We start from the raw sequence: 17,855 nt of genomic DNA on the forward strand, positions 1-17,855 counted from the left end.
GCAACCAGGGAAACATACCCACTCTTTTCTGATACCTACATTTACTCCAAACTAATAAGCCACCCACCTATCTATTATAACACAAGCTTGGATTTTATAATCTCTTCAAGCAAGTTACTTCCTACACCATGCATCCCTAACACCTTCGATGAACTCCTTAGGTCCGAATACTTCACACATAGACTTTAAACCTTCTCTTACAAGTTTTTCATAGCAGACATTTGTTCAGTTCTAGCTGCTTTTTACTATCAATCCTTCTTTTCTTACTTTCTTAAATAAAACACTATCAGACATCTCTCCAGGTCCGCTTAGAAGTGTTATGCCTATATACATATATCCTAAAATCACCTGTGGCACCTTTTTCTTTATTCTAAGTAACAATTATGCATCTCTTTTCTCTGGAACTTTTCTATCATCCAGAAATATGTCATACGTCTTGGTAAGCCAGTCAGTTAACATTAATACCCTACCATAGCATATCACTTTCAATAACACCAGTCTTGATCTTAGACATTTTATTAGTTTTTCCTAACATTCTCAAGTGTCATTTCATTAGTGTGTTTGAATTTATGTTACACTTCTACTGCGCATCATTTAGACCTGGCTTTCTTCTGTCCTCCACATTTAATAACTCTTCAAAGCACTCATGTTGTACACAAGGAGGTACGTTCTCTTCAGACAGCTCGGCTTCATTTTCGTCTTTTTTAAGAGACGTGTGCATTTACTTTCCTACAGTGCAACTTTTCTTTTAATAATTACTTGCTCAGGTTCACTCCTGTGCTTTCTTTATTTCCGTTCTTTTGAAGTGTCGCCTTTTTCCTTGATTACTTTACTCGTCTTTTTCTGTATATATAAACGATATCCTCTTCTGTCACGGAAGTGCAACGCAAGCATCTCTATTGATTTCATGTTTTTTTTTTTTAAAGCAAATATTCAGTTATCATCCCACCTTCCCACTCACCTTTACCAACAAACACCTACCGCGACTCAGGGACCCCACCCTTTAGTTTTTCATACCCCTTATTAACTGCGCCTTCCACTCTAGCCCATGTCCTTTCCATTTTTTATTTATTTTTTTTTTTTTGCCATTCTCACGTTTTCCTCATTGAACTCAATTACATTTACAGCCACAATTGGAACCCTTCCTCGCCTACTTAAACTAACTTCTATATTAAATACACTTTGACTCACTACTCAGAATCATTATTTCCGCCAAGTTACTCTTCTAACTTCTTTATATTATGACTGGCCTTAATTATTTTCCCTTTCCCAAGCCAAATTTTACATATTTATTCATTTTTGGGGTGGGGGTGGGGGGAAACCGGGCATTCCCTTATTTCAAACATTCCCTCAACCCTCCAGTTGTTCATTTTCAATTTTTTTTTATATTGGCAAGGTATTTTAACGAAATTTTTGTTATTACTACCATCCTTCAAGTCAAACTGGTTATCATTGAGGCCTCCTCTAACAACTGATAGATGAATGTTATTGTTGGGATAGTTACCATAGAGCAGACGTCGATAACAATAGTCTAATTACAAATCCATAATACTAAAAGAGATTAAATTCTTTAAGGAAGTTGATTAATGACATAACCTAAGTCAGTGGCAATAAAGCTACTGTTTAGCTAGACCAAATGAGTGTGGACATGTCGGCAGAAAAAAATTATATATATGAGTTTGTGACATGTTAGCCAAGAGAGAGGCTCCTCCTGAAATGAGCCATTCTGTCCCACAGCCTTCCCAAGCCTAGACGCCTGTTCTTGTTGCAATGATAATTCTTTAATGGACAGTTTTTCATCAAAGAAAAGGGCACACTTACTCTAAGGCAGTCTGGTCGCCATACAGTTAGGACTGGCTATGTTTCTTCGTATTCATTCCTTTTTTCACTGAAGAAGAAAACATGAATTCCCAAAAGGCTTTCAGCAATGCATGTTCAACACTCTACTTTTCAAGGGTCTGTGTATCATTCAGCAATAATAAAAATAATAATGGTAAAGATCACAGTTGAACGAAGCTATACAACGAATGTAATGCTATATCTGTATTCTGAAATGTTATCTTTTGGACATTAAAACACTGATCAGAGCAAATGTTTTGGTATCATTATTCGATAATGACGTCTTATAAAACGAGCAGGGAAATGCATCGTATATCACCGCACTTCCCATTTTAGTCTCAAATAAGTGTCCTTGGCATTTGTCATTTGCCTCCTGCTCCTTGCTACCTGCTACGCCTTACTTTGATGTGAAAGCTTCTTTACAACCCTTCATTCCGGTTACAAAAAAAGAAAATCCTTCTAATGTAAATTTCACATCGTAACAATCAACTTTACATCTCAGTAAATCTTTCAGTTGGATACATATAACTTCGATCCAGATGTTTAGGTTTCAAAATGACATTGCTTCTATATAAATTGTTTTGAGTATTTGAATAAAATAAATCTTGAAATTAAGGTATTTTGGAATCACGGTTTTTAGTTAACATCTGTTTCACTCAAATCCCAATTTTAAACTACAGATTAACAGTAGGCTTTTCGTCTTCATCCACTCAACGCAATCTACGCCAGAAGTATCCAATTAACTTATATCGTGAAAGGGCAAAAATTACCCCTCGGAACAAAGAAATACCAATCACTTCCACCTGATTAATCAATAGCATTTAATTACTTGACAGTCAGTTTCATCACATAAATTACACAAATTATATCTAATGGGATGCAAAAGTGATAACCATCAGGAATTGCTTTTTGGTAATCTGCTTTTTTTCTGAGGACAGTATTTTTATCGACGTGGAGTGACCTCATTTTATTTTCATTTCGATAGAATGATTGCCCTGAACTGGGATGATATTACTGTACTTAATTATGCTTATTTTATTCGTCCTAGACTAATGTTATTAGGGTTCAGCTATTAAGAGGAATGTATAATTGGATGATCTTTTTTCTGGTTTTACCATCATGGTTTGCTATTGATACGGTTTGCCTAATTTCACTGATGTCGATTTTATTCAGTTATCTTTCCACATGCGGCAGTCTTTACTATTGAGGTTAAATGGGATGATAGTGTAATGAGTTAGTATCAGGAATAAACTGATTCTTTATCAACAATCTAATTTTAATCTCGGTCTGCCTTCAGATTTCAATTCCTTTTGCCACTAGTCTCAAAGGTTTTACGCTAGGTTCCCAAAGTTTTTTAGTGTTTACCTTTTATTTACACATCAGTGGTTCCTGTTAGAGTACTGGTAAAACTGTGGACAAGAGTGTAGGCTTTATCAGTGTGAACACAAAATTAACAAGCCTGGAGGTATTTCTTCAGGTGGAGTTCATTTGTTAAAGAGGTATGACAGTATTTTAGTTACTTTTCATCCTGTTCCTCCTCTTCTGTTTGTCGACAATCTATGATTGAAAAGGTTTGTTATATCTGGTTACTGTATACATTCATGAGAACATTCAGTACTGACATATTTATTCCAGGTTCAAGGTCAACTTTTAGCTCCGCATAACTTTCTTATTTTGGATTTTATAAACCACTTTACGTCCAGTTTGTTTGCACATTCATTATTTTGTATAAACCCTCATTCTGTTTTCTCCTAGTTAGAGATTCAGAACTTCGTGGCGTCTGGGTCTATGGTTAATGCTTCCCTGTGTTTGTATTTATTCAATTTCCATTTGATTAAACTGAAAACATGAAATATTTCCATTTTTTTAAAGATAAATAGTTAAAAATCTGCTTTGAGTACTTCGTGTGCATCCTTTGTACACCTATAAACCATTTCACATTACTTAAAAGCATTGGGATGTTGTTTTTTTCTTGAAGGAGGACTTTTCCATCAACTTTCTGTTGTGCAACATTTTTAGAATTAGTTTCTTGGAGTTTAGACATTGGTAAATTGGTTGGAAATCCCTGAAGTGAAAAACTTTCTTCGCAGGTATCATCAACTCTCTTTAACGGTTTACAAATAGTGTTTGGAGGATGTTTTGGGTTTCTGCTCTAAGGAGTTCATTTGCTGGACTGTAGCAACTTCTCCAGTTATGTTTAGAGTCAGTATGCGGCTTTATTAAAGAGTTTCAGTGTTTCTGATCTGATCTGGATTAAAGTTACGTAGTTTACTTGACACACTGAATACGGCACATTTCAATTTTTAGGTAGTTATTTAAGAAGCAACAAAAGAAGTAACAAAATAGTCAAAGACCTTGAAGAGCGCCTTTGTTTGCAAGAAGGAGCAAAGGCAATTCCTGTGTTATTCAGTAATTACCATCATATTGACAATATTGAGTAAATTCAGAATTACTAGTTGGTAGTCTGGTTTCTTGTACTTTGAAAATATAATGTCCCTCATATTGTACAAATATGTAAATTAACAAATTTCGATATGGAAAGAGATTTTGAAGTCTAAGAAAACGAAAGTAATAATATATATGTGTATATATACATATGTATATATTTATATCTTCATGTGTATATAGATATGAATTTTTATCACATCACCGTGATTTTACATACACGGACATTAAGCCACAAATGTCGTTTAATATCCAATTCGCTCTGCCTCGGAAATAATACCGAAGGGGAATTATAATTGATAAGTGGTTCGTCACCTAGCAGGAACGAACCGCCGAAAGCGAGTACCAACGACGTTCAGTGAACGCTCTTGACCACTCGGCTATCAAGAGAGGGTTCTGCAGTTCGTTCCTGCCAGTTGACGAACCACTTATCAGTTATAATTGCCCTTCGGCAATATTTCCGAGGTAGAGCGAATTGATATTAAACGACATTGGTAGCTTTAAATGTACAGTGTATATATATATATATATATATATATATATATATATATATATATATATATATATATATATATATATATATATATATATATATATATATATATATATATGTATTGTGTGTATATACCACACACACACACACACACACATATATATATATATATATATATATTATATATATATATACACATATATATATATATATTTATATATATGCGCACACACGCACACACACACACACACACTCATACACGCATGAGTGAATATGTGCGTAAAATTATGTGCTTGTTGAACGTATGTAAGCAAGCCTGTGTGACTGTGTATGCAGCAAAAGTCTTCTCGTTTTTGTCCCTAACGTTTCCTCCTTGAGGTCCCCAAGCATTCCAATAAATTTCCCTCTACTTTGATTTGTCCTTCATTCTCTCCTCAACCGTTTCTCTCAAAAGCCCTTCCTGCCTTTAAACTTGATCATTGTGTTATATATTTTCTCGTAACACCCTCTCCTCTCTTACCCTTTCAAGTACTGCCTCGTTTTTCATCGTATCTGTCCCCTCCTCGATTTTTACTCTACTTCTGACTCACATATCAAATGTGTGTAATATAATCCCTCCGATGTCGGATCCATGCAGCATCACAGTCTGGTCTAACGGTTTGATCGTTCCCTTGTTTATATTGTATTGGAAATGCTAAGTCACAAAAGTTTTCTTAAGCAATGAAACCTCTTTTGCGAACGATGTGTTCGTTATTACACCAGAATTCATACTACCGCTAGTAATGTATTTTTCCATAGACAGTGTGATACCCTCTTCTTGGGAATTGCTTCTTTTTTTTTTGTTTAGTTTAGTTTCAGAATTCAGTAATCGTTCATTCTGATACCTTTATCGTATTCCAATACGCATACGATGAGAATCAGGAAACAAAGTGGATTTGCATACGACAATTGGTTTGTGTTTGTATTTAAGTTAAAGAGAAAGAAAAACTGCGTGGGATGAATATATCCGCAACTACTGCTTTTTGACACCTGCTTTTAGGGTAAACGACTATATGCATATATATATATATATATATATATATATATATATATATATATATATATATATATGTATATCTGTATTTATATGTGTATATGTATATGCATGCATGTGTATATAATTCAATAAATGTCTGTTCATTTAAAGGTAATAACTTCAAAAATGGTTAGCTTTTCAGTTCCTACCATAGCAAATCTTTTGCAAGGAGGTGGTTATCCCACGTACTATTACCCACTGTGTATTGTACCCACCAATGTCAACTGACTACTGAGTAATTGACTCACTGGTTAGGTCAAATATCGTACCATGGGTTCCAAATGAAGATTGTCTATCCTCCCTCCCTCAGTAAGGATTGGAACCCAATTCCCAACTTCTAGTAAATAGGGATGCTACTGATCCCTATATATATATATATATATATATATATATATATATATATATATATATATATATATATATATATATATATATATATATATATATATATATATATATATATGGGGATCAGTATATATTTGTATACACATGTGTATACAAACGTATGTAAGTATGGATGTATGTATATATAATTGCCTTCAGGTTTGGCTGTCTGTTTTTTATTGATTTGTATCTTCAGTCTGAAGATGCCTACTCAATATAGGGAGAAAGTTTATTGATTTTTCTTTCCAGATGACTTATATATATATATATATATATATATATATATATATATATATATATATATATATATATATATATATATATATATATATATATATATATATATATATATTTATTTATTTATTTATAAGTCGCCTGGAAAGAAAAATGAAACTTTCTCCTTATATAGAGTAGGCATCTTCAGACTGAAGATACAAATCAATATAAATAAACAGCCAAATCTGAAGCGCTCATATTTTACATACATATATATACATAAACACACTTGTATGTATATATATATATATATAAATACACTTGTATGTATATATATATATATATATATATATATATATATATATATATATATATATATATAAATATATAACCAGAGAATTACTCGGTTGCGGTATAAATTGGATTATATCTGTAAACATGATTAGTTATTTCAGTTATGCTAACTTTGTATCAGTTTGAGATGTAACTTATTCGGTCTTAAAAAAGATGACGTTGTTCACACGTTGGGCGTGGTCCCATAAGAATTAATGTGAGCGTGTATATTTTGCTCGTTATTGACACATAACTAAAGTTCAAACTCTTCTTTGTAAGTCCTCTGAAGCTACCTTTAAGATCAACATGACCTGGGAACTAGGGAACTTATTTCTGCTGCTTAATTTTGGTTTATTATACCGTAATTTTTCTGCTCATTTAGTACCGTTTTTTGGAGAGAAGCACATTTGACTAGTGCTGTATTTTATGTATTATATTTATTATGTATTTAAATGATGTATGATTTTGGAGTGCTCTCTCTCTCTCTCTCTCTCTCTCTCTCTCTCTCTCTGGATGGATGGATGGATGGCTTCGGCGAGGTAATCCCCTGGTGTGAATACAGTGACAATAAATTCATAACATTTTCTCTCTGTAGCTGTAGATAACTGGTAAGGTCTCTCTCTCTCTCTCTCTCTCTCTCTCTCTCTCTCTCTCTCTCTCTCTCTCTCATAGTTCCTCACTGGACGGGTGGTTATCGTTCTCAGCTGGCACTCTGCTGGTCCCGCGTTCGATTGTCCGACCGGCCAATGAAGAATTAGAGGAATTTATTTCTGGTGATGGAAATTCATTTCTCGTTATAATGTGGTTCGGATTCCACAATAAGTTGTAGGTCCCGTTGCTAGGTAACCAATTGGTTCTTAGCCACGTAAAATAAATCTAATCCTTTGGGGCAACCCTAGGAGAGCCGTTAATCAGCTCAGTGGTCTGGTTAAACTAAGGTAAAATTTATACTTAACCTCTCTCTCTCTCTCTCTCTCTCTCTCTCTCTCTCTCTCTCTCTCTCTCTCTCTCTCTCTCTCTCTCTCTTGTGTGATCATGTGTCTGTGTGTGCGCATTTTGCTACGTGGCCACCGTCATTCCCAATAGGAAAACATGGAAACTTTTTTTTTTTTTTTTTTTTTTTTTTTTTAAAAAGTCGACACGAATTGGCAAACAAAGTAAGCAGCGGAAAGTGATAAGTGGCAAGTATCGTATTATAGCCTGAGCTCTTGGTAATATAAGTCCAGAAGGCGAGGGGCCGATATAAACAGCCATATATTCCGCATCCCACAAGGGAAAGAAAATATAAAAATCTACCAAGGGAAATCAGTAATGCTACAGAAGATGGCCAATTTCCGTGATACACGGTGCCGGTGGAATAACAGGGATAATGTAATAATGAAATTCTTACCTAGACTTTCATTAAAATGCTTCCTAGATTAGAGATATTCCCTAACGTAACTGTAGTTAACTAAATGAGGCGATAAACAGAGTTTTCTTAAGGAAAACCACAATGCAACTTAGATTATGCCTAGACAAGGAACGTTTCCCAGCTGCTGGGAACGTTAGAGAGTACTATTCACGGCAGTGTTTCCTTATTGCTGCTAAATATAGTCATTGTTGAGGCAACATTTAGCAATCCAATTTTCAATCATCACTCTAACCAGTCCTCTCTCTGCAACATTATCTCTAAGAACAGAGGCTGGTAAGGCTTGGTGTCTTCTTGGTAAGAGGTGTAGTATGATTTTTACACGAACGCTGTCGTCAAAAATGAAGTTCGTAAAGCATCAACAATGACGGATAGACCTAACTTATTCTTAAAACAGATATTTAACTTCATTTTCTGTTTTATTGCGTAAATGACGCCAAAAAGTAATCTCAAATATCTTGTTGCTCTCAAATGACGTTTTTCCCGGTCCTCCACCTCCTTCACTTATCGGCTCAGGAAAACTTTTAACTTGTTCTGTATTCCTGAAGTCCCATTATACCTCCCTGGAGGCAATTGTGTCCTAAGCTAACAAGAAACGTATACTGACATCCTTATCTTCATTCTTCTTTCTCTTTTCTTCTCTAACCGAGCTATTGTAGCCTTGAACTATATTGAGCCCCGCCTTAGCTCCCTATTTACAAGTAAACAACCCATTACAGAAGTTTGGTCGATTTCTCTCGCTCTCGCCTTGTGACTTGGCCCTCTTCAGAACGATCTTTATAAGAAAGGTCGCACTGAGCGAGTCATCTTAGGAAAGGAAATTCAGTATTAATCTTGTATGAGTCAATTTTCCCGGTAATCCCAGTTCTTGAGGTCAGTGTCTTTACCCACACATCCAAAGGCGCAGTTCAAGGATATTTTCGTTACAATAAGTTCGTGGTTGTAATTGCTATCTTGCTTAGTAGTTTGGTACGAATAATTGCATCATCAGTAGATCAGTTCTTATGCAATCGGTTGTTATTATTAATATACATCCGATCATTTAAATGATTATAGCAAGAAATCAATCGTGTTTAAATACTTGTTTCGTAATACACTTTCTAAGAAGATTCTCATATATTTGGTTTCAATAATCAAAACAGGCTTGTTATGTTTGGTCACTGGCATATCCCCTCAGTGAATGAAAGACGTCGCTGTTACTTTTAGCGGGGTTCCCGTTATTGTATAGGCATATATGAGTTCGTTAATAATAGGTATTCGACTTAGGACGTTGCATACAGTGCTCAGTTATTCGGCTTATTACAGAAAACTGAGACTGACGCCAGAAATTAAATGCCGTGTAGATACGAGAACTGGAAAAACAAGCAGGGCACATAGGTGTACAGTAAGGTAAGGGAATTTTAAATCCAGATTTGAGAGCTGGCACACGGAAGGCGAGGCTGTCTTTCAAATGTGCGGAGAATTGTGAGGGAAGTGCAAAGAGCGTCCTCCAGGTGTGCGAGGTGTGGCTTGGGAGAGGGTGAGGTGCCAAAAATATGCGAAATGGTTGGTAAAAGCAAAGCTAGAGAGGAGAGCGAATGCGAAGGAAAATGAATAAATGTCAAGTCAGATTAGAGAGAACTGGCAAGGACAGGCAAAAATGACAGGGTAATTCATAAACATGTTTAAAACACAACGTGTATCCATATATTTATTTTTCTGTGTACAACACAGTCTACGAGTTCTGATCTCCACGTTTATCTGTTACTATCTTAGACATGAATATGCGCATAAACGTAGTTTGCTTGATGTAAGTGCATTTTGCAGCTGCAAAATTACTGAAATATTATCGTCGTTTTCGACGGTACTGATACACTAGCTGGTTAACAAAATAGCTCTTGTCTGTATGTTAGTCCGGTAGGTGGAGTGATAGGGATGTTGCCTAAGTGTCATTATATTAAACGAAAAATTATATGAGGTTTATTACAAAGGGAAAGTATTAATTACTCGTTCCGAAAAAATCAACAGCATGGCATAGGATAATAAATATGTGAAATTATTGTTAAAAGATCTAGATTTCTGTATATTGTCTTAGTAACATAGCTAACCGACAAATCTTGAATTCCTATTTATAAAATGTTACTAATTAGAAATTATCCTGGTCATGTGGACAGTATGAGTGAGAGATCTAAATACTTATAGATGCACCAAGCTTTATTCACACTGAGTGGCTTTTTAAAGCATTCAGTCAGGGAACAATAGGTAATTGTTTACGGCACTGTGATACAGGCGTGGAAATGATAAATTTTGTTTCGTATACTATTAATCAGCCCAGTTTATAGAAATATAAATTAGGTATTCAGTGTCAGCGAATAATTTCGTATGATCACAGTTTGTTTGTTGTCATTGCTCCGACCCTTTTGCAATTATTTCACTGTCATTCCGTTATTAATGATTTCATAAGTAATTTGATTTCGTTTTTTCAGGTCCTGTGAAGTCTCCAACGAAGCAGCAACACCCATTTATGGCCTTTTCATAGGAGAGAAGTTTCAAAAATGAAATGGCGCACTTTGTAAGAGCTTTTCATTAAAAGACAAGAGATTAGGCGGCCAGATCCAATTAAGAAGAGCCTGACGCGGAGATTGCGTGTTCTATATTTGAAGAAGTAATTTGAGGATAGACTCACTGGCATTGCACTGAATTAAGAACAAAATACGTCATATTGATCGTCAGTTTACAATCCAGCATATCATAAAATAAAAGAAGCAAGATTCTGAATCATTTTGATCAAGCTCACCTTCCCACTCTACCAAAAGGAGTCTGCACACCAAGGTCACCCACCCCGCTCCTGACTGCCCCGCCTCCGACATTAACTTCGCCTCTTTGTGGTCGCGCGACTTCATCTTTCACGCCCAAATGACCACTCGCGAAATGCGACGCCCAAAAGGGAAATGATCGATGTTCTTCCAGCAGAAGTGGCCATAGAAAACTATGCTCAGGTAAGCTGGTTTTGTGGTCTCTGAATTTTGTTTTTGCTTGATTTCATCTTCATACATTTAGCTCTGATATTTCCATGGGTTCACGGTTGCACGCTTGGAATCCGAATAAAAAAAAATTATCTCGGCTACAGTGCAATAGAAGATCTTTTTAATGATTTTAGGATGGCATGTGACTTTTCTCGTAAACTATCCTGCAAGTAGGAGAGCAAACAATATTCTGCAGGACTTTTTTTTTTTTTTAGGAATTGATACTGGTATGCACAATACATGATGCTTTCCTGTATCAGACTGTAACATTTAGCGAACAAACGCAATAATCTGCCGACGTATCCAAAAAAGGTACAAGTTATTCAGATTTCATTGACATATTATGGTATTTCTGACAAATGAAAGGCTTTCATTAGTAGCGACATATGACTGCAACGCGTATTAATAACAGCCAGTATTAGATGTTTATTATTCATGGTATAAAATATGTTTACTGACGCAGACTCATAAAGGAAAACCTTTCTTTTTCTAGTGTACCTTTTGCTGTTTGGTCAGCTTTATTCGATTTACAGTTGTAATATTTTCTTTCTTAGTTAGAAATCCATATAATTTTGTGAGTTTCCCATATTTAATTATATATATATATGTATATATATATATATATATATATATATATATATATATATATATATATATATATATATATATATATATATATATATATAATATGTATATAGACTAACAGGATCTCATTTCAATAGGATGGTTTATAACGGCAATTTTATTTAGAAGCCATCGTGTTTAAATGAGGTCCTGTTAGTCCTTGTATGAATATACAGTACAATTTTTGCAAGAGAGTAAGTTATAGTATATATATATATATATATATATATATATATATATATATATATATATATATATATATATATACTGTATATATATATACACATACTTACGTATATATATGCATATATATATATATATATATATATATATATATATATATATATAAATATATATGTAATAATTACAATGACCACTTGATAAATGTTGCATAATAATGATAAAATGACCACTTGACTTTAATTGCATACGTATATATGATATAAAATATATATATATATATATATTATATATATATATATATATATATATATATATATATATATATATATATATGTCTGTCTGTCTGTCTGTCTGTATGCATGGATGTATTTATATATGTATGTATCTATTCGTCCACAGCTTTTTTCCTGATACGTTATGTATCCGAATGGCAAGACAACAACAGTATTTGCCTCAACAGTTCCTTTGTACGTTCTCACTATTTCTTCTATGGACACTCCCAGTTGCCCTCTACATAAATCCTGCTATTTTTCTTGCTTAACCTATACGTGTATATATATATATATATATATATATATATATATATATATATATATATATATATATATATATATATATATATATATATATATATATATATATATATATATATATATATATATAATGTGTGTGTGTTGGGGGAATCTTTGTTTATCTGTTTTTGTGAACCAAAACATATATGTTAAATTTTCGTTATGGATTTTTGTTTTTCAATAATTTTTTGGTTGTAATCATCTATATATTGGAGGGTACTTCCATCCCTTCAGTATTTCCAATACTTCTTGTCTTCTATGCTTCAGCCTTGAAGACAAGAAGTACTGGAAATGCTGGAAGTTTTGCCAGACAGGAAGATGGGACTCATAGTCTGAAAGATTGAATCCGGAGGAGTGAAGCCTGTCATCATTATGGCAGCCATTGATGGCTTCCTTTATGACTGGGAGCGTTGTTCCACTTGCAGGATCAAAGAAATCAGGGATTACTATGATCTGGAGATTTAAACCCGGAGGAGGTGTAAAAATTGTCTCAGTATATACTATGCTGGATGCAGAGTTTCTGAAGACTTTTTGGACTCTCTTTGGAGTTGGGAGAGTCAAGAAGCATCGCGCTCTATGAAATTGTTAATCGTCATTTTTGTGAACTGTTAAATTTTGCGTGAAATTTTAATTTTGGATTCTTGTTTTCCAATCCGGTCTTGACTATATCGCTTATCTACTGGAGTGTAATTCCATTGTAGGTCTAGTGTAGCCTTGAAGATCGTGGGTTAATTGCTGTAGTAGCTGTCAGCTAATGAATGAATACTTTGGCGTAGCAGTAGCAGCTCTTGTTCATCCGGTCAAGGCTTCAACACTGAAGATGTCAGTCTTAAAAATGACAAATAGAGGAAATACAGGAAATGTTACCAGACAATTATGGATAGATATCCTATGTGCATTGGTACGTGACAAAAATAAAAGACTTCGCCAGAGAGACAAAATTAAATGTGGAAAGATATGGACATCCTAGACGGACGTAGAGAAGCAGCTTCATCGCGGAAAGAGGGAGATTTTTATCTGCAAGAGAGTCCTGCTGAAAGTCTTCAGTTGCGCCAGCCTAACATCCACGTTTCTGATGGTCACCCTTGTGATAGGAAGCCTACTCACCCTGGGGGGATCCTGGGAATCTGGAACTATTACGGTTTGCATTAGCACTTGACTAAAATAAAAGTGATTGTTACAAAAAAAGCACATATATCCTCTCTCTCTCTCTCTCTCTCTCTCTCTCTCTCTCTCTCTCTCTCTCTCTCTCTCTCTCTCTCACACACTTACACACACACACACACACACACACACATATATATATATATATATATATATATATATATATATATATATATATATATATATATATATATATATATATATCAAAATGACAACAAGCGACAGTAACAGGTGCCTCAACACATCTTCCTACAGACATCCTGAAGTCTCTCTCTCTCTCTCTCTCTCTCTCTCTCTCTCTCTCTCTCTCTCTCTCTCTCTCTATATATATATATATATATATATATATATATATATATATATATGTGTGTGTGTGTGTGTGTGTATATATATAAATGTATATGTATCAGCGGTCAAGGTGAAGAAGAGGTGGTTTCGCTTTCAGTAGGAAAGAAAAATGCCACCCCTAATGAAAGATACAATATTTAAAGAAAACTAGTTGATAGTTACTAACTGCAAAGAAGAGTAAAGCCATTTGTATGACGTTCGACTAACAGATCCGTGTGGCAGTCTGTCTGCTAATGTGTTACAGCGTCGAGTTGAATTTGAAATCCTACTCCGCTGACGGACAAACATCAGTTATAATGTAAAATAAGTTTCCCACAACAATCATGACCTTACAAACCCTATTGCTGAAACGAAACGGAGCTATATAAATTGAATGCATTTAGGGGAACGGAAATTGACTAGTTTCAGTTACTGGAGCGATAGTAAGATTACAAAATAAAATGAAAATGTCGGAGATATGAATCATTTAAGGAATCAGTTTTCAACAGACGTAACCAGTGATACCCTCAGGAGAAAATTACGGGTTAGAAATAAGAATTAACACAAAAAGCAAAGCATTACAGCCATTTAGTCATAAAATCTTCAAGGAAACCCACTGGAATACCGTCCCGAGACCTCGGCACACCTAAGGAACAAAAACTCGAAGGGAGAGAAAAGAATTAATTCTGCAAAGAGAATCTGAGAAAAAGAAGGAAAATTTCTTCTAAGAAAATAGTTTTACTTTAATGTTTTTAACTGATAGCACCGTATAGAGATACCAAATGTATTTTTTTTATTGTGCTCTAATAGGGATCAATGTACGTTGCGCTTTTGCCTCTGGAATTTGGGCAGAAAGATATTTTTATTGCTATACCCTGACTGGAACGCAATGATGAAAACGACGAGGACAGTGAACAGCAGGAATATAGGTAAAGATTGATTGGGCTGATTGTGAGAAGATAGACAATACTTGACTGAAAATTTCTCCAGATACATCCTGGCAATTAAACGTTCCATTTGTTTGGGAAAAAACATGAAAAATTAGATTAAATTTATGTCAGAATTGGAGGGTAAATTCTGTCATACTTATAATTAATCCAATAAACAATTTCGGGATGAGAGCATTCTGTAATTCCAGCCATTCTGTACGCATGATGTGCAGTCAGCTTACATTCATAATTAATTCAACAACAGGATGAGATAATTCCAAATATTTTGCACCACTAACATACCAATTAGATCGCCAGTCAAAAAAAAAAAAAAAAAAAGGGATTCAAGAGCCATACGAATTCAGACGCCATACCTCTCTAACGTCAGACATTAGTACAATGATCTCAGCGACTTACAGCTGGCTGCACACACTTTATCTTAGACGACTCCAATAGTGCATATAAATTCGATGTCGGATGGACGCGAATAGGAAGCGTCAAAGGGAGAACCTGGACCAAACGGAAGATAAAGGGAAATGTGAAATTGGAGATATTCACATAGGAATTTAATGAAAAAGGATTCGAATTTTCTCTCTATCATGGGAGCCGTTTCTGGAAATCTCAGTAGTGAGCAACGGTTCGAATCCTAGTCACGGCAGATGGACTGTTCATAAATATAAAAAATTTCGTTTTTTGTGGCTCACTGTATTTCTGTTGACCTGTGCACTGAATTATGTACTGTGGTGAGTCAGACTTAGGAGGAAGAGGGGCATAAGGGAAGAAGCTCAGTATTTCTCGCAGAGAGTAGAGGGGGTGTTAGGGAGGAGAGAGAGAGAGAGAGAGAGAGAGAGTTTATCGGTTGTCAATCCGAGATTACCCGGCCAGCGCCGAGTTGGTCAGCTAGTATACTGTATATGTGTGTGTGTGTAGGTTTGTATGTATGTACGTATGTATATATATTTATATATATGAATATTATTCATACTGTCAAAAATTACAGTAACATAAGAGAGGTTTTAGGCGGCAAGTACTAACCATACCGTCCATTACTTACCCTTCCGAATCTCGGACCAAGTTACTTTTCATTCTGCATATTTGCATAGGGGCCAGTGGTGAGAGAGGTGGGTCAGGAACTGAATGATGGCAAGGCTTAAACGTGACGTTTATCACCTGTGGACTATTTTTATTCCACAGAAATTATATATATATATATATATATATATATATATATATATATATATATATATATAGTATATATATATATATATATATATATATATATATATATATATATATATATATATATATATATATATATGAAAATAAGAAGGCCCATAAAACACTATTTAAACGTTGAAACCATATATTTCAGGCACTTGTTTCTGTGCCCCTGTTCTCTGGTAGAATATTACACTGTAGTATTACAGTATTACAGGAAAAGACATATATATATATATATATATATATATATATATATATATATATAATCTATGAGAGTGTGGATGGTATTAAGAATTTGTGGGAGATAGGTGTGAGTGGCTCAGTGATTTCGACACTGTAGATGATTGCTCTGTGTTAGGTTTATAAGGTTACTAATGTTTCGGAAATTTTAATTTACGCGTGAATCATCAAAATTCAGCAGTAAAAACACAAATGTGGCAGTGACCACTTTGCTTATATATCTCTTTGCTTATATTATGTATATACATATATATATATATATATATATATATACATATATATATACATATATATATATATATATATATATATATATATATATATATATATATATATATATATATATATATATTCAAGATACTTAGTGAATCAATTCATTGATGGTCTAACTAAGGGAGCTGGGCTCCGTTTCCGTTTCGATGGGTTTTACGTCACAGTGTCGTGTTCACTTTATTAGCGCCGGAATGGCACTAGGTAGGAAAATCGAGAAACGCTTCCGAACTGTTATTAATTTCCTACGTCGTGTCAGACATATTGGAGAGGAATGAAACGCTTTCACCTTTATCGACTAATTGATAAAGTTAAAACTTTCCATCTTTGTCTCCATTTCGTAATGACCTATTATTTCAATGAATCATCCATTTATATATTGAAATGTGTTAGTTTCGTTCTTGCTGAAAGTGTTATTACTAATATTATATTTTCTTTTGGGAGTAATTGACGTTTTGATATAATAAATAATAGAGCCTCGTTATTTCGAATGTCACTGAAATCGATAAGCCTTTCCAATTTGTATTACCGGTACTTTGCATTTGTCATTTGATTCCCTTAGTCATCACTTGCTATGGAGAGCGCTTTTGGGGAGAACATGCTCTAAATCAAAAGTATCTGTATTCCAAAATGTGGATATCATTTTTGTTTTCTACCGATGATACATATAAAAATAAGGTTATAGTTATGCATAACTTAAAAATAAAAGAAACTCTCTCTCTCTCTCTCTCTCTCTCTCTCTCTCTCTCTCTCTCTCTCTCTCTCTCTCTCTCTCTCTCTTTTTTTTTTTCAATAAGAGATTTATTTTTCTCAATATTTGAGCGACAAAACATATGGCATTCGTATCACAAAAGCACATTTATTGGACAGCAAATTATAGTAGAATCGTTCCATCAGCCCTCTCTCTCTCTCTCTCTCTCTCTCTCTCTCTCTCTCTCTCTCTCTCTCTCTCTCTCTCTCTCTCTATCCTTTATCTCTTTTCCTGCTACGACAAAGTGATGGCGGTAAACGAGGCGGGAGAGGGATCCCATTTATTGAGATAAGTATGGGTGAAATTTAAAATAAGAAATGATATTTTGAGTTCAGAGAGAACTCTCTCTCTCTCTCTCTCTCTCTCTCTCTCTCTC

The 17,855-nt window shown here is 34.6% G+C and overlaps 1 protein-coding gene across 3 annotated transcripts in view; it reads left to right on the forward strand.

Moving 5' to 3' along the window:
- LOC136848772 (uncharacterized) overlaps nt 1-17,855 on the forward strand; it is a 413,864-nt gene that overhangs the window by 204,734 nt on the left and 191,275 nt on the right. For all 3 annotated transcript variants that reach the window (XM_067121362.1, XM_067121361.1, XM_067121363.1), the window contains one exon: nt 10,659-11,171. In XM_067121362.1, coding sequence (XP_066977463.1) covers nt 11,124-11,171 — 48 coding nt within the window. In that variant the 5' untranslated portion in view covers nt 10,659-11,123. The remainder of the gene's footprint in view (nt 1-10,658; nt 11,172-17,855) is intronic.

This window comes from Macrobrachium rosenbergii, chromosome 19, assembly GCF_040412425.1.
Source record: "Macrobrachium rosenbergii isolate ZJJX-2024 chromosome 19, ASM4041242v1, whole genome shotgun sequence".
In the NCBI taxonomy this organism is placed as follows: Eukaryota; Metazoa; Arthropoda; class Malacostraca; order Decapoda; family Palaemonidae; genus Macrobrachium; species Macrobrachium rosenbergii.